Raw genomic sequence first — 22905 nt, 5'->3', positions numbered from 1 at the left:
GTTTGGGATGCTGTCCCATAGGGTGAAGTGTATGCTTTGAAGTAGCAATCTATATATACTGCGTGAAATCAAGAGGTAGAAGAGGGAGTGAATAGTGGAATAAGGAAGTTATGAATGTCAACTGTGTATTATAACCATTTAGAGAAATAAAAACTGTAGCAACTATACATTTTTCTCTTGTTTTATGTGCACACACTCACATATATACACAAGAGTATATATATATGTGTGTGTCCCGATTTTTTTTCTCACCTTCTCTCCCTTACTATTTTATAAAAGAATTGTGGGTGATAATGTTACAACTTCATCTCTGTATTACAGGATATTTCCGAATTAGAAAGGGAATTAATACCGCAACCCGAGATGTACACAGTTACAAGATGTTTCTCGCCTTGGCCTTTATCCTCCTTGGCTACATCTAAAAAGAGAGTTGAAAATTCTGCTCTTGGATGCAGCAAAAGTTTTTGCTTGTTTTCTGCTGCTTTTGGTCTATTAAACTGTTGTGGTTCTAAGCAGGACTTATGATATATTTTATAATACAGTTCCCTCACAAACTTAGGCCTATGATGTGTTTGCTTAATTATTTATTTATACATTTTATACCTCTTTATACCATTTGTACATTTGCAATTTAGTTTTTATGTTTAAAAAAAAAATCCATTCAGGTTTGTGATTTAACCAGAAGGATTAACATTATTTTGAGATGGACATGGCGACTGATTGGACTGTGTGTCTCCCTTTTTTGGGGCAAGAGTGAGAAGGTCTTTGTAAGAATAACATGAAACATGTTAGGCAGAAGCATTATGATGTTGTTATTAATTTGGTATGGAAGTTTAAATAAGAGGAGAGGGTGAAAATATATCTTGAGCAGTCTAAAAGGTGAACTTTGCGAGTTATTTGTCTTTTGGACATAAACTCCATTGTTGCGCTTCTGGACTCATTCCTGTTTGCAAGGGGATGGACTGGCAGCCTGTAAACTACATTTTCCAGATTTTCATGTCAGCTGGCATTTATTTAGGTGTTGCTGGTGAGAAGCTGTGGCAGTAGATTTGAAAAAGGGGCAAAGGAAAGTCTTTCTCCATTTTTTTTCTTGCTCTTTGTTTCTGGTGGTGTTTTTGGCAACAGCAGCAAATTCTGGGTGAGGGAAGGCTCCGGGACTTATGATCAGTAATCAGTGCAGCTCCATAAGCAGCAACAGTGGATGACTCAGCAGCACAATATTCATGGGTGCTGGCAACTGCAGGAGCAGCAGTAGGTAATTGTGAGCTAGCTTCTGTAGCATTAGCAGGAGTGTGGGTCCTGGCTTCCTGCAGAAGAGGCAGTGAGTGCAGATCCAGCAGCAGCTGCCCTGGCCATGCTCCAGCAGCTTTGGTAGCATAGACATCATGAGTCGATTGGTAACTATTTCCCCTTTCCAATCCAACAAATGTATTGCTTTGTAACCATCGCCTATATCAATTTCTTTTTGTTTCAAACATTTAGTATGATTTTTTTCCCCAGTTGGAGGATGAGTAATGGAAATGTGCATATGTGGTACCATTTATTTAATATTCAAGAACATGACAAACAATACTCCATATTGTTCAAGGATGTATACGTTGTCAAAAACGTGTTAAGAAGATTTGGACATGGTAAATTTCAAGTATAGGATTCAAGTTACGGAGGAATAGAGAGTGTATTTGGGAAGTACATGTTGGGCTTCAACTATTTTGATAACTTTTTTTTCTTTTCTGGCTGGCAGACAAACAAATATTTATTAGATTGTTATTTATTTTTAATAATTGAAATATACACATTAAAATAAAGATTACTGAGATGATTAAAAATATCAATTCTTCAGTAAATTATTTGTGAATATAGTAGTTAAAAAATAGCTACAATCATTCAATTAGCAAATATTTCATAGAGGTTAAGGCCTATTAGTGTTTTAGAGAAGGAATCATGTGCTTATAAATCTTAAGCATTGAGAATAATGTAAAATGAACTTAAATCACTGTAAATTTGCTTTGTAATGATTATAGTGGTGATCTACTTTGTCTCTGAAAATGATATTATTGTTTTCTGTTTTCTTTTTACATTTTAGGTATTGTGTTTGGTCTTGTAGATCTGAGCATCGACACATTTCGGCGGGACAGTAGTCTGAATGCCATTGCTAGTATGTTGTTGTCATTGGTTTATGATGCTTCATCTTGCCTGATGGTAGTATTTATAGCATACTATGGAGGGAGAGGAAACAAACTAAAATGGATTACAGTGTCCTCCATTTTAATAGGATTTGGATCACTTTTATTTGCTTTTCCATACTTTAATAGTGAAAATTATAAATTAAGTGTAGAAACTGAAGGTAAGATTTTAAAAGATACTTATTATTATTCATTTAAACCATTGACTCTAGGAAATTAAAATAGATTGTGATATTTGTCTGTCTGTATATCCATTTATCTATACCTATGATCAAGTTTACTAAGTTAATTTATTGTAGCTCCCTAATAACATATATGCTATTCTCTCACCTTCTCATAATCATATACCCTTTCAAGTAAGAGATAGGGATAGAGAGTAGAAAGAATATTTTGGGATAATTATTTTGTGAAATTGTTTTTCTTTTATCAATTTTTATATATAAGTCTCTTGAGGAACTTTAGTAATTCTTTATTTCTTCCACAATATGCTTTAATTAATCCCTTTATTTTGACTTCAACACACATATACACAAGCAAAAATACAAACATAAAAAACTTACATACACAAAAGAAAGGTCAGATATTTTCTAGTTACTCCTATCATTTCGAAACGAGGGCTGCCCTTTGACATAGGGCTTTGAAACTAAAAATGATTGGTAGCTTCTTCACTTTTTTCATTTAAAAAAAAAAATGTATTCCACAGTCATTTTCTACTTCAAGTAGATAAAGCAATTTGAAATTCAAAGCACTGTTTCTAATACTATTGTGTTAGGTACTTTCTTGTATATAGGCTTATAAAAGTGTTGGAATGCATTTACTCATTTTGGCAGCTTTAAACTGGCTTTAGCAAGACATGATTGAAAAAGGCATGAGACTGCCCCTATGTGCATGTGTATATGCAAGCTTATGATGTTTAAAAAGTATGTTTATGATGTGTATTTATAATATAAATAAAAAGTAGTTCATATTAAATACAATTTACATAATATGTTAATATAATTAATATGTGTATATACTGTATAATTCATATATTAAATAATATGTTGATATATACCATATCAATATATGAACTATATAATATGAACCATATTTATAATGTATTTATAATATTTGTAGAATATAAATATGTCAAATATTTATTAATTTGTAGAATACATTTGTAATATACTTATTATATTTGTAGAATGAACCACTGATTAAACTAGAAGATGAATTTTGGAAAGAAGGGAATGGAAAACACATCATTCCTATTCTTCTCTTAATCCTATTCTGATTAGAAAGAGTGAAAATTTAGGAGGCACTGATGGAGAGATATTAAAAATACTGCTTGGTCAGCAGTCAACAGGAGTCCTGGGAGTAGAAATAGACAGTCTTTCTTCCTTTATGTCTTCTTTATATCATCTAAATTTTATATATTTTATTTTCTGATTGTGTTTAGGAACATGAAATTTATCTAACAACAGCTATTTAGTGTATTTACTGGGTGACCTCTGCTTGGTATTAAAGAAGCAGAAATAAAATAAACAGTCTTTGCAGTAAAGTGCTAATTTTATACATCTATCTATGCGAATATTTTACTGATTTTGTTTAAAAGTTTATCCTTACATAATCAATTTTTTTACTCTTAAATTCACACTTCAGTTTATATGTATGTGTGTGTGTATATATATTTTAATTTCTATGTTCTTTAATTCCCCCCACCCCTTTTCGATCCTTCTTTTCTGTATATTTGTCCTATATTGTTCTCTTTATGTACTTTCCAATTAACTTCTATGCTCATCTTCCCTCATGAGTGGTCTGAATCTTTTTGGAACAGTCCATTTACCACCACCTCCCACTCCCTTTCTCTGCTTCTCCCAGCTCATCATAATTTTCTATATTCATGACAAGTTGATCTTTAGCCCTATGCCTCAACTAACATGTTGATACCGTATTCCACAAAATCCTTGAGCAGTTAGAACTGAAGTTTCTCCACTAGTTCATGAAAACATTCGTTTCACACTCTGATCTTTAGTTTCTAGATGTCTGCATTTAATTGACCACCCAACATACCCATGGCTGCAGTGCACTGTCACTTTACTGAGAACTTCCTAAATATCTATTATTACACTCTGATTACACCCACTAATTCTTCCAACTCACTCATATAATGAAAATAGCAGTTATTTCTTTCATTGGAAACTTCAGTCTGTTGACATCTGCTTTCTCCCTTTATAAGATTCTCCTTGTTGTTACTTTCCTTCATTTGTAGTTTATTTTATGTTTCTTAATATGAAATATTAGATTATTTCAAACATACTCTTACCATAATCCTAAGATCCCCATCCCATTGTCATTTCTTGTTTCTGGCCTAGAAAATTTTTGATCCTGGATTGGTGATGAATGTTTGAGGGAAAAAAAAAAATCATACAAGAGGATAGTTTATTCCCACAATGAATTTGTTACTGTCAACTTCAATTACACTCTTAAATGGATCCATTCCCCTGACATTTTTTTTTAGTCTACTATCTTCCATAATTCACAATAAGAATTTTAGACTTTCCTCATGTTTTAGTTAGTCTGGACTGCCATTACAACAGAAGTTTACTTGTCACAGCTCTGGAGGCTGGGAGTCCAAGGTCCAGGTGCTGGCGATTTAGTTCCTGTTAAGGGCCTTCTTATTGGTTATGTTCTCATATAGCTGTAGCAGAGAGAGAGAGAAAGAGAGAAGAGCAAGCTCTCTTTTGTCTCTTCTTATAAGGGCACTAATCCCATTTATGAGAGCTCTACTTTCATGACTTAATTATCTCCCAGAGGCCCCATCTCCAAACACCATCACAATGGATATTAGGGTTTCAACATATGAATTTATGGGCGGACACAAACATTCAGTCTATAGTACCTCACTTAACTCTTTTCTTCTTTGTTGGATAGAAAATATATGCCATAAGAGAAAATTGCCTTAATTTCTTACTATAGAAATGATGATTCCACCTATATTTTCATGTTCACATTCTTTACTTCTTCCTTCTTGTTAATATGGACAAGCTATCTTCCTGCTAAATATCCTGTTCTCGCTTGCCTACTTGGGGACTTTATTCTATTGGTGATCTTCTCCCTCTTCCTTCTGCAAATTCCTCTCTCTTTTGGTCCTATTCATTGGCACTTAAATGTACTCAAGTTCTTCCCATTATTAAAAAACAAAGCCAACAATAGATATAACATGCAGTCCTCTCTTTGTCAGTTTACACAATCTCCTTATTTTCACTGTTTTTTTTTTTTTTTTTTAAAGAAATGTCCATACTTTCTGGTTTTATCTCATATTCTTTCTTCAACCCATTTTAACATGGCATCTACCCTAAACACTGCAATGGAATTATTTTCTGCAAGCCACCAACATAATTTATATTATTTAATATAATCAAAACATTTTACTTGTTATATTTCTTGAACTATTACCAGCGTTGTAGTACTGACTGCTTCCTCCTTTTGAAATTGTAGTCCAAACAAAGGATAGTTTAACATGAAGAAGGGTGCTAAAAGATTAGTTTTATTCTATTGGTGGAAGCATTTGTTTTCAGATACTGGACAGGAATCTCAGGACTGTGATCCCTATGAGAAGGGAATTAAACAAGTTGAATTTTATGGGAGAAGGCCGAGTAGTAGATGACAGACATACTTGATTATCATGAAGTTGAAGGAACTCCTAGAGTTTAATAATCATGAATTCAAAGTGAGATTTGCATGGTTGTGTGTTTTCTATAGTCACCTTCATCTTTAAAAGTATAGGTATAGAGTAAGGAGAAGAGTTTAATTTGACTAGGATTGCAGTTTTACTGAGGCATGATATAAAAGAGAGCAAGAGATTTAAAAGCGGTAAGATGACAATGAGAGAAGTAAGGACATAAAAGAGACATAGCAATTTGTAAAAAGGAGTAGGATCAATGGATTATAGGTCCTGGTAGGTTTTAGGGATTGTTGTTTACTAGAAGGAATGAGCTGGAAAGACTTGCAATTGCAATTAAGAAAGGTTTGTAGTTATTGTTTTTGAAAGTTTAAAATGAGTAGCTAAGGTAAGTGGAGTATAAGTACGTGGGAGGAGAGCAGTTCAAGGAACTAAAAGGCCAAGATGTTGGAAATATCACATTGATACCCATATCACCACAAGTTAATGTGTCTATAAAATTGAACCATCATTCAATTTTGTCTACATTTTGAATCATAGTTCTAGAGACCTCCTCCCATTTGACATGGAATTAGATATTCCATATGAATACTGAACTAGCTGAAATTTTCCATTATTGTACTATTTTGCAATCTATATATTAATTGGTTTTCAACAATAATATTTTAAGAGCATTTGTTAAATGCCAATCAAATGTACACAGTAGACATCCAATAGCATTGCTTTGATCTATCAATTTAATGACAAATATAATTGCAACAAACATTTATTTATTATTGCTTACAACCACGTGAATTTAAAACATAAGAAATAGACTGTCACTTAAAGAAATTAAAAATCTAGTGGATTACCATAGAATGACTAACAGAAAGCAAGTTTTAGTGTATAATATCTTGTCCTTATGTATCTATGTTCTAGAAATTAGTGGGTATAAAATCGGAAATTATTTAATCAGAGTGACACAAGGTTGATGTTAAGATTGCTGAAGTGGATATAGAACTAGACTCAGAAGGTTATCTTTGATGATTGAGATAATCTAAAACATTGGAAATACTTCTATCCTGGGTCAGGGTTACTAAATGCCAAATTTAAAAGGAATATGTGTGTATTTGTATTATGTATACATAGTGTGTATATACATATAGCCATACATATTTTTTGCAGTGATTTATTACTTATGCACTTGTTTCTTAAGCTTGGCTGAGGGTGGCAACAAATATATTTGTCTTACTTTTGGTTCTACTGAATAACAATTAAAACACATTCGTATTTGGTTTATAATATTTGAATCTTTTTCACTATTCCCACAAACTTTCTTTTATTGCATTTTTTCCTGAGAATTTTATGATTGATTGTAAAACTATTACATTCAATGTAATAAAATCTTAACGAAAAGAAAAAGCATAATGGTGGAAATAGCTAATAAAAGGTAAAATATTTCATAAAAGATGCTGTATATTTGTTGTGTATTTAACTTTAAACTCTAACAAAAAATAATTATCTTTTCAGAAGATATTTGCAAAGAAATGAAGATTATCAAAACTTGCAAGAGAAGCATGCCATTCCCATTAAAATATGTATCTTTCTTCATCCTTGGGCAGATTGTTTTTTGTCCTTGGAGTAAACTTTCTTAATGACAATGTTGACACATACTCAGCTGGAATTTATTTAGGCAAGTTTATTTTTCCTTCTAATATAATTAACCCATCCTGAATTTTTATTGAGCTTCTATATTTTGGTGTGCATATCTAAACTGATATGTAAGTGGTAATTATTGGCCCTTATAATAGCATTGTAATAGATAACTGGTATGCTTAACTTCAAAATCACATTGAGCCTCTCAATTCGGAGGAGCTGCTTGAGATTTGGAATTGTAGACAAATCATCTAAAAGTCACTCTAAAAGATATAGAGCAAAAGGAAAAATATATTCTTAAGTAATAAAAACTATACTCTTTCCATATATATTGCATATTTATATAAATATTTGTCATATCAAATTATGTAGGCCACAGTTCATTTCACTAGGAAAGAAATGTCAAAATCACCAGATTGAATTGCTTGAGTAATTGCATGTTTGAATTTTGGGGCTATATGTGGGAAGTTGGCTGCCACCATTTCCATAAGGGGATGGAAATATTGTTTTATGTCTCCTCGGTACTAGATTCAGTGTGGCATTGGAATAATAATCATTTAAAGTTGTTTTTCTATCTTATCATGAAGTCGACTTAAAAGAAAATAGCATTTTACACCAAAATAATAATTTTTTCACCAGAAATAAGGAAATTTATGCCAATACACTAAAATAAATGATATTTATGTTTGATTTTAGAAAATATTTTTGCAATGATTTATTAGTTTTTGATATCAGCTATCCTAACAGGTGTGAAGTGATATTGTGGTTTTTAGTTTCATTTTCCTGATGATTAGTGATGTTATTAGTCTTCACTGAGGGTGGCAACAAGTATGTTGTTTTACTTTTGGTTCTACTGAATAGTGATTAAAACACATGTCTATATACTGTGGAGAGAATCTTGCTTTATTGCCACTTCCTGTTGCCTTGGCAGCTAAGGTGAAAGATGCAAGGGTATCATTATATAATGTTATATATGGTATCATTATAAAGTATCATCTTGTTTTCGTATCACTAATTAAGTGAAATAAGGTATATTGAATTTATATTGAATATAAATATATTTACTTACATTAAATATATAGATTAAATAAGGTACAGTGACTTATATAGTTAAATTACCTGAGTTTCTCTAATATATGCAGTGGATAATATGTTTGATGGTTAATTTTATGTGTCAGCTTAGCTAGGTTATGGAAATCAGTTGTTTCATCAAATGATAGTCTAGATATTTCTGTGATTTCTTTAGATGTAAATGTTAGTCAGATCAGTAGACTTTGAATAAAACAGATTACCCTTCATAATGTGGGTAACCCTCATCCAATCAGTTGAAGCCTTTCAGAATAAAGCCTGAAGTTTCCCAAAGAAGAAGCAGATCTGTCTCCAGACTGCAACACAGAAACTCTGCCTGAGTTTTTTCAGCTTGATGGCCTGCCCTTTGGATTTCAAGCTTAATTATAGATTCAAGACTGTAACATTAACTCTTATCCACATGTCCAGCCTGCCAGCTCACCATACAAATTTCGACTTGCCAGCCCTCACAATTGCATGATGAGACAATTACTTAAAATCTTTCTCTCCCTTTTCTTCTCCCTCACTTCTCTCTCCCTCCCACACAAATGAGTGTGAACATTCCCTCGTGCATTCAATATCTTATTGGTTCTGTTTCTCTGGAGAACCCTGAATAATAAAGTATGCTATGAAACTTTCAGAAGTAATCCATTTCAATGACATGGTACTTATAATCTTATGACAAAGCTGGTTTATATAGTCGTTTGATGTTCATAATTCATTTTATAGGCCTTGTGGAAGCTTCAGGAACAATTGGATATGCTTTGGGCTATGTGATAGCAGCACCCCTAATTAAGACCTTTGAGGATATTATTTTTGATACTAGGTAAGCCACTTACTTTCTTTTTTTTTGTTTACATTGTGTAAAATATTTATTGGATAGACACTGTAGCTTATAAATATGTACATTTAATGTATAATCACCATTTTTTAGAAAAATATATGTGAACATGACTGATATGTACACATACGTACATATAAATTTATCTAAAATGTACACTTTTACCATTATTGCTTGAAAGATAATTTTAAAAACACCACTTATAATGACAACCTTACTACTAATTCTGCATATAGTTTTTTAAAAATGTGGTAAAAACACATAACGTAAACTTTACAATCCTAATCATTTTTAAGTGTCTGGTATAGTAGTGTTAACTATAGGCACATTGCTGTGCAACTGATCGCTAAAACTTTTTTATCTTGTTAAACTGAAACTTTATATCCATTGCACAACAACTCCCCTTTCTCCATTTTTCCCCAGCCTCCGGCAATAACCATGCTACTTTCTGTTCCTAAGATTTTGAGTACGTTAGATACCTCATATAAGCTGAATCATGCAGTATTTGTCTCTTTATGACTGACTTATTTCACTTAGTACAATGTCCTCAAGGTGCATCCATGTTATAGCATATGACTATTTTTTGTAGTATCTTTATCTGATTTTGTAATAGGGCTAATGTTGACCTCATAGAATGAATTTAGAAGTGTTCTCTCCTCTTCGATTTTTTGGAAAAGTTTGAGAAGGATTGATGTGTTAATTCTTTAAATGTTTGGTAATATTTTCCAGTGAAGCCATCTGGTCCTGGGATTTTCTATGTTGGGAGGTTTTTGATTACTCATTTTATCTCCTTACTAGTTATATGTCTGTTCAGATACTTACTTCTTCATGGTTCAGTTGTGACAGGTTGCATGTTTCTATAAATTTATCTATTTCTTCTAGGTTTTCCAATGTGTTGGCATAAAATTTTTCATAGTTGTGTCTTATGATCCTTTTTATTTCTGTGGCATCTGTTTGTAATGTCTCCTCTTTCATTACTGTTATTTGAGCCTTCTTTTTTCTAGTCTACCAAAGGGTTTGTCAATTTTTTGATTTTTTTAAAAAATAAATTCTTAGTTTTGTTTATTTTCTCTGTTGGTTTTCTATTGTATATTACATTTATTTCTGCTCTAATTATTATTATTTCCTTCCTTCTATCATATAAACATGTATTTTTAAGGCTGTATTTAATTATGTTTTGAGAAGTAGTACCATAAGTGACTTCTCCTTGCTTTTTTTAGTTCTCTCATTGAGATGATGAAATTAATAAAGAAGATATTCTGACACTACAAGAAAACAGAGAGCCCCCTCCCCCATTTCTGAAACTGGGTTTATATAAAGGTAGAACTAATTAAAATTGAGATACTAGAAGCCAACTAGCTACTGTTATTTATAGCCAACTAACTTCATAGTTACTTTTTCCTATATGTACTACCTGGAAGCTCTCCTGAAAGCTTCCCTGCTAGCTCATCTGGATTCTTACCTGGCTAGTGTGAAGTTTTGGTAGCTGCCAGACAAATATCATAAAGAGAGAATAAATAAGGCATCAGAGAATAAGCCGTATGTTGGATATATTTTGTTTGACTCTCTAAATTCACTCTGCATATTTCTAGAACCTTTTCTACTGTCTTTACTTCCCTAGGAGAATGAGCTGTATTGAGAACCTCAACATAACCCCCTGAACTCTGGATTTCAGTTGTATTTGGCCAGTGAGAAACAGTGGTAGATGAGAGAGCAGGAGCATATTAAGACTAGGGCGTGAATCCTCCCAGCTCCCTTCCTGAGGGGTTGTACTCAGATTTGCTGTGTCTCTATTCTGAAGGCCATGGCTCCTTTTAGGCTACCTTCTCCATTTATTAAGCACTGTTACACTTGACATTCAGGCCTGTAGTAACAGCTTGCTGCTGTTGCTAGCCCTAGAATTTTGTTACATGCCTTGTTCATTTCCCTAAATTCCGTCTACCCCATTAGAAATAATCTCTTTGTCAGTCTCGCTTCAGAATATCTAGTGTGAGTATACCATCTGTTTCCTAACAGGATCCTAACTGATACTAAAAATAGTATCAGAAGTAACAATAGGATTTCAGAACTAGGTTGCATATTTGTATGCACAAATAACCTCCTTGCTACGGGTAAATTGGACATAGTGACTTTAATAAACTCACAGGTTGTAGAATAGGATTAAATCTAGGTGAGGGCAAGACTGGGAATTAAATAGTTGTAGCATTTAATCATTTGAGTAACAAAAGTGATTTTAAGACTCTAGGTCACATGGCTTATTTTAACAGTACTAGAGAACATTCCCAGGGAAAAGGAAACATTTGAGTGTATGAATATAAGGTTCTGTCATTGGGATGAGAATGAGAGATGCCACTATATTATAGCTCCACTCAACAGTGCCATTGGAATACAGGAAATCCTTCCAGTGTGTAGAACTTTAGGTTATAGTTGTCCACATAGCATAGAAGGAGGGGTGGCTTGAGGTATAAATTTATACTGATTTATAGTTGGGTAGCCAGGGAATTAGAACAAGATTAGAAAATTGGTAACAAGTAGTATATGTGGGTGAACCTTTTGGAATGGACATATGAAGAGGGTATACTTTGGAAGAAGTTATTTAATCAGTTGGACAGAATGACGCATCCTGTTAATGTCAGTCAGCTTCTCTCTCTCTCTCTCTCCCCACTCCCCGCTCTTTAACCACCCCAGTTCTTCCTTCGTCAGGCCATGATGTGAAATGTGGCCATGGTGACAGTAATGGTGACTTTGCATGAATGTAATAACATGGACTTCTTCACACTAAGAACAATCTCTCATCAAGAATATTTACCAGAATATAAGTATTACTATTATTGTATATCCAACTTATCAATAGCAGAAGTCAATGCTGAGTTCCTGATATAGCACTTTCATTGAGAGATAAGCTGTTGTCAGGTTAATTATATTTGCCATCTTTTAAAATAGTGGAGATTTGTCTTTACAGGGAAAGATACCTATCCTAGGCAGGAATCTTTTCTTTACAATCTTAGTACTTTAGGGCCGATATAACAAAAATATCATCGATTGGAGTTATAAGCAACAGAAATTTATTTCTCACAGTTTTGGAAGCTTGAAAGTTCAAGATCAAGGTGACATTAAATACAGTGTCTGGTGAAATTCTGCTTTTGATTCATGGACAGTCATCTTTTCTTTCTGTCCTTACATGGCTGAAGGAGTGAGAAAGTTCTCTGGGGTCTCTTTTATAAGGTCATTAATCACCTTCATGTGTGCTCCACCTTCATGATCCAATCACCTCCCAAAGGTCCCTCCCCCTAATACACTGAAGGTTAAGATCTCAACATATGAATTTGTCTACAGTGATTCTGCTAGCACCACCATTCAAAGACTTACAGATACCATATTCATCCCTGTGAATTTATGGGTCAAATTGGGAATAATTGTTACCTTTCCATGCAAGAATATAGTATGTTGCTCTATTTTCTCTGCTTTTTTTTTATTCCCTTCAAAAAAGTTTTATGATTTTCTTTATTGAAGATATCCCATTAAGCTTAGTCCTAGTGATTTTATGTATTTTGTTAGTGTTGTGCATAACATCTTTGTATTATTACATTTACTAATAATTTAGTTTTAGCAGGAGGAAATATTGATTTCTAAGTTTGTTTTATATATATCACTATTAAATTCTTTTCTTATACTTTGTAGTTTTTTAAGTTTATTTTCCTCAATTTTTAGGTATTCAATTATTTACACATGTAATAATCATATCATGTGTAATATAATGCATATAGTTAGGATACATAGCTGGGTTCAAAAGTGTAAAAAAGAAAATTTCTGAAAATTATAATCAGTGAGGAAACATGTAGCCATAGTGACAAGCTGGAGTTGAAACTCCTTGGGCATAACTTATGCTTACTAGATAATGGAAATCAAGATTACAGCCCTGTGTCATTGCAAGTTGGAAATTGTATCCCTGAATAATGTAGCAATGGATAAGCAGTCGCCCCATCAATAAAACTGGGAATACTCTCCACAAGGCCTCCAAGCAAGCTACTCATCATTGGCAATAGAGACACCTGTGAAAAACCATCACCTCTAAAACTGTGGTTCCTGGGCATTTCCCATGATGGCTGGTTGGACAGGATCTTAAATGTGTGTGAAACCGAAGACAATGACAGCTCTGTAGTAATCAACTTCCCCAAATCTTCTCCCTAAATGATACTTTGCAACTATGAAAATTCTCCACAAAATCATGGCCTTGGCATTATTGAAGACAAAGAATACTGAAACTATAAAATTACTGTGAGTAAAAAGAGAAAATAAAAAAATCTCAGCACAGGATCCTTTACTTTTCCATTCTATGCTGCTTACTACAAGACTTTTTGGTTTACAAAGGTGGACCAAAAATATTGCAGGGAAGAGAGAAGACAACTGATAACAAAGGGTCCTAAGGATGATTAGGTATGATCACTAGAAGAGTAATTCGCTCTTTGTCTGAGAGTTGAGAGAAGGGACTGTAAGAAAGAGATTTCATAATATGTGGGATTTAAAGGTTCAGATGCCAAATAAAGGGTTAGTCATACAACTTAAAGGGGAGGTTTTCACTAAAGGGCTATTTAAAGGGGTAGGAATGATTTTAAAGAAGAGGTGATATTTAAAGGCATAGTCCAAGTGCATAGCTTCTGTTGTAGGAAAAAGTTCAAAAGGATTAAAGAATTATTCTTCACCACCTAAGTGGACAGAGGAGAGGAAAGAAAGGAAAACCTTAAGATCTTATGGGACAAAGGGAGCTATATAATTAGAGGACTCACAGCCACTTACTCTCAGCAAAACAACAGGGAGAAATTAACAGAAAGTGTTTCATTTCTCTTTAATCTTTTTCTTTTTCTGTTTGATTGTGGCTTTGTAATAAAATACCATACATAAAGTTGAAATTTTTTATTTTTCTTTATTAAAGCACTGGAGGCAGTAATAATAGTCAATCCTGGCTACGGACTTGGTGGATTCGTTTTGTTTTTGTCTCAATTATTTCATGGTCTACATCAATACCATTGTCATGTTTTTCACATCCTTTACAAGGTGACTATAACAACATAATTCATTAAATTAAAGGATAGTAGATTCCTCCTACCACCCTCATTCCCCATTCTCAGAATATGGCTGAAAAATATTTCTTTCTTTCATAGAGATACAGGGACATGTGATAGTACTATTTGAACAAATAAAGCCTCCTGTGGCCAAATGTTATTTTATTTATGTACCAGACATTCATTATATATATTGTTGCTTCTTGTCATTTCTTTTTAAAAATGCTTTATATCTAGAGTTTATAAGTTTTCTTAGAGAAAGAATTATATTTAAATCTATTATTTAATACATGTACTATCTCATAGAATTGTTAAGATACAATAATTGCTGAAATTCTTTTGGAAACACTAAAAAAAATGCATGTAACATTAGTGAAATCAAACACTCTTCAAATGGTAGTACATTTCATTGGCACGAAATATTTTTAGTAATATCAAAGATTACTCTTTTATATCTTAGAACTATGCTGTCAAATATTATGGTTACTTGCTACATGTGGCTATTTAAATTTTAAACTAAATTAAATTATAAATTCATTTATTCAGTCATAAGAACTACTTTTCAAGTATTTAATGTCTACAATACTAGACATTGCAGACATAGAAAATTTTCATTATCACAGAGTGTTCTTTAGGATAACACTGTTTTAGAAGAATGTAACTTTTGCTTAATTGAATTGGCTAGCTTGTTCAGAATAGCTCAGTTGGCATTCTAAGACAAATTGGATTTATTAGGATATGTATGTATGTTTATATATGTTTAGTTATTTGAACATGTCATAAGATTGTTTTACTTGTTAAAATACAGGTACAGCAAGGATAAAACCTGGGGAACACAAAATGCCTTTTTTTTTGGACAAAAAACATAAAGATCAGGAATTTGGAACTAGTATCAAAGATTTATTTGCTTCTATTTTGGTAAAGTAAAATATTTTACATGAATAAGCCAATTAAGTTCACTTGTACAATTTTCTAATAGTGGGTTTAAGAAAATAACAGTAAAATGTTCAAATTAAATCTGAGTGGGGCTTTTGAAGTCTTAATTAACCTATTGATTTGATAGATAATAGAAAACAGGACCTAAGTGGCATTGCCAAGAACTTGGCTAGTGTCAAAGCCTGGTACCAAGTATTTTCCTTCTTCTATTTCTTTTATATTATTTGTGTTTATTTTTTCCCTGCAGAAATAAATAAGAAATTTATTGAAATGACATACAGGTATTAACATCATATATCCTTTTATTATATTTAAATGACATAGAACTCTAGAAGTTAACAAATATTCTCACAAACATCACATTTTATTGAAAATATTTTATCTCAATAGCAAATGGAGAAAAACACTTTGTAACACCCATGACTTTGTTTCTGTAGGTGAGAAACAAGGTCTATAACACAGACAGTGGGGTTAAAAGCCCCCAACTTGTAAATAGTAATTCTTCATTCAATTTGTTTTCTGTGCACAACTTCATTCTTTGTTGCCCTCAGAATTGTATTTCTCACATGTAGATATTATCGGGTCATTTTCTAGATTACTTGGTAGGTAAATTTAACACTCTTTTAGTGGGACATTGACTACTCTTCACAAACCATCAACTGAATTTTTCTACCTCATCTCAGAATTTTATCCCTTTCTTCCCCACATTCCAGCCACATGTTCTTTCATGGACACATTAGGTACTTTATAGTTCTGGACCTTTGTAGAAGCTAATCTCTCTACTTCTTTTTCTACTCCATTCTTTTTGTCAAATCTTACCTTATATTCCTGGGCAAAATGAGTTTCTCCTTCCTTAATGCTTTCATAGACATTTGTTCAAAATAGAATAGAAAATAACGTATATATTACGTTATTAATTAATGTCTAATTAATTATTAAAGTATATATTAAAGTCTAATTCTTCTTAAAATGAATAGGTTATATAAAATTAGAATTTTGTTTACTTGTTTTTATTCAAACACAGTATTTTATCTCGTTATCTAATCCTGGACCCTTTCTTATAAATGAATTATATTTCATTCAAATTTTTATTTAATTTTAATTTTTACCAAAATATTACACATATGTATTTTAGCAATGCAGAAATAAATTAGATATAACCTATTTTATATTGTTAAAATTAAGATATAATTGTTAAAAAAAAAACTTTTCAGAAAATTTAAGTTTTTGTTTGTTTTTTTGTTTTAAGATAACTTTCATTCAAGAAACAAAAACAAGCCAATTCTAAAATCTCTCTCTTGGAAATAGAGTGCTTTGATTATTATTGTTAGGATACAAACAAAATACAATGCCTGTTAACAATCTTAGACTTCTGATTGACACCTTCCTGGTGGGTAACTAGAAACTATCTTAATTCTTTTCAAAGTATATTAGAAGACATGACTTCTAGAATATCAGAGTGAGGAGCTTGGAAAATCTTCACTTCCAAAAAACAGGGGTTGAAACTGGCAAAATTTTCATAAATCATTTTAAAATCTGGAAATTAAGACTGTACTTTGAGAATGACTGATTTAATTTGTCAAAGACTTTTCTATTAATTCTGAAAGCCCAATTACAAAGCAGGTTCTGCATATGTCATTGGCTTGTACATTTAGTGCATGATAGGTGCCTGTCCCAGGAAGAAGGAAGATTAAGAAAGCCATAAATAACCTTGTGATATTCCTAAACCATTGCCAAAGGCAGCCAATAGCAAAACAGTAATCAAATGTGAAGTTGCCTTGCTTTAAGCCCACCTGGACTTCATGTAAATAATAATTCGAAAAATTCTTATTTTTCAATTCATCACATAAGAATTGGTGTGTAATTTGAATAGAATAACTTGTTACTCTTTTCGAAAGCTTTTTCATTACAACTTGATAGAACCATACTTATCTAATTTTCTAAATAGAACAAGTTAACAATTGTTGAAGCTCACCATTTAAAGGGTCTTTAAATACTTTGGGGGACATTATTATTTTGTGTGCCTTAATTTTTATTCTATAAAATAATGGTAATAATAGTATATTAGAATTAAATGTGTTAATATAGGTAAGGTGTTTCCTAAGAGAACAGTGCCTGACACATAGTAATACAATATGTTTGTTATTTTAGTTTTGCTTATCTCTTTTTTATTGTACATAGTGTCATTGTGCTAGGTATTGAAGACACAATAGTAATGTAACTCCCATGACTTTACGGAATTTATGTCCTTGTGTGGGTCACAGAGTTTTTAAAAGACACAAAATAAAAACAACTGATAACAACTAACTAGAGAAAATTCTTTGTGAAACTTATTATAGATATGGGGTAAAGAAGACTTTGTTGAACAGGGAACATTTAAATGGGGGAAACTAAAGCATGAGAAGGAGTTAGCCATGTGAAGATTGGTCATTAAGAACATACCAAGCACAAGAGACACATTTGGAAAGACCTTGAGGCAACAAAGATTTGGGTATATTCATGGAGATTCTTGTGGTACATGATAAGAACTTTAGATTTTATTCTTAGTGCAATAGGTAATCACATATATAAAATAAGGGAATAATTTGAACATGATATAAACTTTGTTTTAGGAACTTTTAAACTTGACTTTGTGTAAAAAAATGGATTACAGTGGGAAAAGAATTGAAAAGGCAGTGCAATTTGGGTGTTGTTTCAGGAAGTTTTCCCTAGGTACTATAAATGGTTGGGCTTTTAATTCAGCTGTAGTATATGAGACCCAGTTGTAGAAACTAATTAAATAATCACTTGATATTTATGAAATTCAGGGCTACTGACAATAGTTTGTGTAAGAAGAAGAAATAAAATAAACCTTCCCAGTATCAACTTGATCTGAACTTCTGGAGCCTTAAAAAAGAAAGAAATAGATAAAAAGCCTAAAATATGGGGAAGCAAAGGTTCTAAAATTTAGATATGGACCTGTAGTATTAAGATCCAACACAAAAGCCTGTACATCCAGGATCTTGCCATTAACATTGTATCAGGCTTAGTTTCAGAAAAAAGAGAGAGATAATGAGCTGTACCTTAGGTAGCCTACTAGATTAAACAAGTTCCCAATGGTTCGCTTATTTCATGGTTTTACCACATGCCAATGCTGAGTTTCTCAACAGAGCATATCTGTTAGGCCATGTTGGTAAAATTAAAATAGAGCACATCTTCCCTGGTAATGAAGGAGGCAGCCAGTGTTGTCTGCTAGGTTGGTGAAGATTATTAAAGAATCCGTGCAAGTAGAGTGGAGTTGAACAGTGATAATGCTTATAACTCCTCTTCATTTAAGGGCTGGAGATACTATGACTTTTTGGGAATGAGTTAGAAGTAGAACTAAATGTGAATTTATGCTTCTCTGTGGTAGATCTTATAGGTAGAGAGATTTTCCCTGTAATGGTCTGTTACATTCACCTAAGCCCAAAAGCCGGTTTGCACACTAGAGAATCTAAATACCTGAGTGTCATCCTTCATCCTACTCTTCTTTGGTAAAGAAGTCTTACAGAGAGCCAGCAGTAGCCTTCCATTTGGGCTCTATAGTTTATCCAAGGAGTAACAAGGCTAACGGTAAATCAGTTGGCTTCTTAGTCATAAGTTCTGATTTGTTAGCAGGCCTAACTACTAGTAGAACTACCCAGTGAAGACATTATGTAGCATTTACTACTGGTGAGACCTTTTGCAAATTTCCATATTTCTTTGATTCTAAGACACACTTTTTTCTCTTCACATTTTAACATCTTTGAAATAGGATTGGATATTAAATTGATGGAGTCTCGAAATAACTGTAAGTCAGGATGTAATTGTGACATAGATATTGCCTGAGTATGGGCAGAGTTGGTTATGGCTGTTCATATTATCTTTAATTGAGTTATCTACTTTAGCGATGCTGTCCATATTGAGTGAAACTGTTGTTTAAGTCTTCAATATTTAAGAGTTGAATTGTAAAGTTATTGTATGTGTATAAAGACAGAAACAGCAACAGGATATAATTTTGTTATTAATTAAACAAAAACTTCCTTTCAGAAAAATGATCACTAGTTCACTTTTTCTTGCAAAGTGACATCCGAGTATTTTATGGGACTTAAGCAAAGGATTCCCATAAGTAGAGACAGCTTTGTTGTTCTTTTATTGAGATACCTGCAAAAAGGATTGCCTACCACATGCTAAGCTGTGCAGTTTAATCAGGAAAAATTGGCAAATCTTTAACAGATCTAATATATTTCAAAAGCTGATGAGTCTGATAATTGCATAACACAGAACTTTCCTTAAGGCATTGTATCATAATGTGTAAGTGGCAGTTTCTTTCTTAGTGATACATAAAATAATGGTGTCTCTTACAATTGATGGCATTTTTAGATTGAATAAAATAACCTTTAACCTTTCTAAGCCTCACTTCCTTCAGCTAAGAATTTGGTACAGTAATGGTACTTTCCTCATACGAATGTAAGGTTTATAAATCAGTGCATAGCCCATAGTAAAAACTAAATAAATACATAAATAAAATGAAGGCCTACTTGAGATATTTCTGATTTTATAGTAGGGAAGGAAACTGTATTAAAAAACTGGAGGAAAACTTCATAACAAGATTTTCCTTTTACCTCAATAAGAAGAATGGGTCATCAAACAGAAAATAAGAAAATTTAAGACTAGAATGGGAAACTCAATTGAATAAAGGCCTTTTGTCTTCCTCTGCTACTAATCCTGTAGTTCAGTACCTCCCGGTTCATGAAACTTAGTTGGTCTTGTTTGCCTAAAGTCCAATGACTGTTTAGAAGCCCCTGATATAAGGACTGATGGAAAGTCATTCTTACAAGCAAATCATTCTAGTCAGTAAAATATATCACCATCATTGTAAGACATTGACTAACAGCTGGTTGAAATATACACCTCCTAATTTTCTAGGTGTGGATTTTTAAAAAACGAGTCTTTTTTACTTGTCATTAATTTTTATTAAAGGGGGCCAGTAAAGTGACTATTTTCAGAATAGATTCTCTCTACTATTACCACATTTCCTGCTGGCTGTTATATATTTTAGAAAATTCATCAAGTAAGGAAATAAAAAAGTTTTATTAAAATGTCAGTAAAGAATTTTATAGTGTTAAAATGGATAAAATGGACATAAGTAAAATAAAAGATAAAAAACTAGAACAGAGAAAATTAACATTTTTATAATATCCATTAGGTAAAATGTTATAAATACAAAAGTAGATGGGATTAAGCTTGAAGACTAGAAAGTAGGTCAGTGAATAAGAACAATAGCTATCTATCTACAGCTATAAGAATGTAATAGATTAGAAAAAATTTTTAAGAATAAAAATATAATTCTTGGAGGTTAGGGAAATAAATCATGGAGAAGAAAAAGGCAATGATGTTAAACTGGATAGAAGAAGGTAAAGAATAAGATTTTATAGGAGAAAAGCTCCTTTTGAATGTATGGAGCAGAAAGATCAATACTTTTGCCCTGTTTTTCTTCATCTCAAGCCTTAAGACTCACACCTTGTTAGCAGGGAAGACACTTGCATACTAGGACTCCAACGAACAAAGAAGTATCAGTGAATATTATGATATGAAAGAACTCTGTGAACTATAAAAAAAAAAAATGAATATGGGGTGTTATTCACCACTCGTGTTACTAATAAAATATGACAGAATATGCCAAGAGAGCTACTGTCCAAATTATTTAGATATTTTACTATTTGTAGTCAAAATTTTGAATTGCCTTTAAAAGTAAATTACTATCGTAGAAAGTATAATCAATGTACATTAGATGTGATAATATGGTTTAAAAAATATATTTATTGTTTGTATTTATGTCAGGACCTTGTATACTAGTTTTAGTCTCTGAGTTTTCTACAGTTTGGACTCTAAATTGGTGTTCATGGAAGCAGAGTAGGTGAGATTACAGCATGGAAGGCTGAAACATTTTTAATCTTGCAAGAGTAGCATTTTTTAGGTGCGATCGTTTACTTTTATTGACATTTAATGAAAATAACCATTACTTATTTTCTATGGCTAATTATAGATATTTACCATAAAGAATCAAGACCAAAGCAAGTGAGAAGTTAAATTATCAAGCAGAACACTTAAGAAGTTCAAAGAAGTTTATTGGTATCCTTTTCAACTTATGTTTTCTTCCTATTTGTAGACACCAAGGTCTTTCACTGGCAAGATTAGTGTCTCTTGTCATGCAGAGCTGATTGGGATAGGAAGTAGATTACTGCTTCTGCCACACGATTGAAAAAGTTCCAGAATTAATTGGAACATTAAACACCCTATCGTCAATGAAACTTGGTTGAGTCTTTAGGATCTCTTTCTTCCCTGCAATATTCCTCTGCATTAGTTTCCTTATTAACAGTAGTTTCTCACTGCTACTTATGCCCTGTACTGAACCTTAGTCTACTTTTCTATGGCCTCTATACCTAACACTTTATAATTTGCTGATTCTGTCCTTATTTCAGACTCCTATGAAGTAAGCACATGCAGGAGTACCAAGCCTAGTTTGAAATCACACTCCCAGTTGAGCATGAACCTCCTCTGGTGTGGTAAAGTCCCAGGTTGTAGACAGACTCTGTGATAGATTAGGGCTAATAATAGCCACAGTACTGCAAGATATGGCTGATGCCTAAAACTATCTGCTTCTGTGCAGAATTAATTTGATTTCTCCCTTTGTATATCGATGCCTACCAGAATTAAGACTGAGTTCACTACATGAAACACCTTGGATCCTGATTTGTATATCTGGCCTTATTCTTTTCCTCTCATATTTATATCTAAGAAAAGAAATGGATTTAAAAAAAAATACAGGAAAACATGGACATTTTATTGGAAGGAACTCTATTGTATTCTGAGTGTTTGCTGTGCTCACAGTTTCTATCTGAGTAAAGTGCCTAAAAGTGTTTCCTTGTGCAGTAGTTGCCATGCTCTATATGATGTTCTAGGCAAAAGTAGGTCTAGGGTCAGCATTTGTGCTCAAGAGAGCAATCTTTAGATTTTTCCAACACCTAATAAATAGCATATCTTGAGAACAGTGTCAAATAGGTAGACCTTGCTATAAACTGACTAATTCAGTCAATTTCTCTTTCTCGGGGGAGTATAAGAGAAAGAGAGGGGAACTCAAACAACATAGCTTTGATAAATTGATGTAGAGCAAATAAATGAGGAAAGACCATTGAGACAGAGAAGCAAATGGAGAGAGAATAGTCAGAAGCTATAATAAAAGTAGACAAAGACACAATAAGCTGACAGAAGAAGCTGAATATTTTGGGCCATTGAAGGAATCAAGACAAAGCAATGGAACTCATTATTAAGCAGACGAGATAAGCTGCCATCTTCTACTGAATGATGTTCTGTTTCTTTATGAATTGTTTAGCACTGAGAAAGTGTTTTTGGCTTCCTTACTTTCCTGTGTAACATGATAAGTCACATCAACTGGATTAACTAAAGAGTCTGTTCATTTTAATCCTAGATAGCCTACACACAAAAATTATCCAG

At 32.7% G+C, this 22905-nt stretch overlaps 1 protein-coding gene across 1 annotated transcript in view; it reads left to right on the top strand.

The window, feature by feature from the left end:
* The window catches only part of SLCO6A1 (solute carrier organic anion transporter family member 6A1), a 71903-nt gene that overhangs the window by 7929 nt on the left and 41069 nt on the right, over positions 1-22905 (top strand). Inside the window, 6 exon segments of the mRNA XM_006913381.1 lie at positions 2084-2344; positions 7360-7453; positions 7455-7519; positions 9280-9376; positions 14325-14446; positions 15263-15372. Coding sequence (XP_006913443.1) covers positions 2084-2344; positions 7360-7453; positions 7455-7519; positions 9280-9376; positions 14325-14446; positions 15263-15372 — 749 coding nt within the window.

Source organism: Pteropus alecto, unplaced genomic scaffold, assembly GCF_000325575.1.
Source record: "Pteropus alecto unplaced genomic scaffold, ASM32557v1 scaffold20, whole genome shotgun sequence".
Taxonomy (NCBI): Eukaryota; Metazoa; Chordata; class Mammalia; order Chiroptera; family Pteropodidae; genus Pteropus; species Pteropus alecto.
The sequence above is the reverse complement of the archived record's forward strand: the minus strand, read 5'-3'. Positions and strand labels throughout refer to the sequence as shown.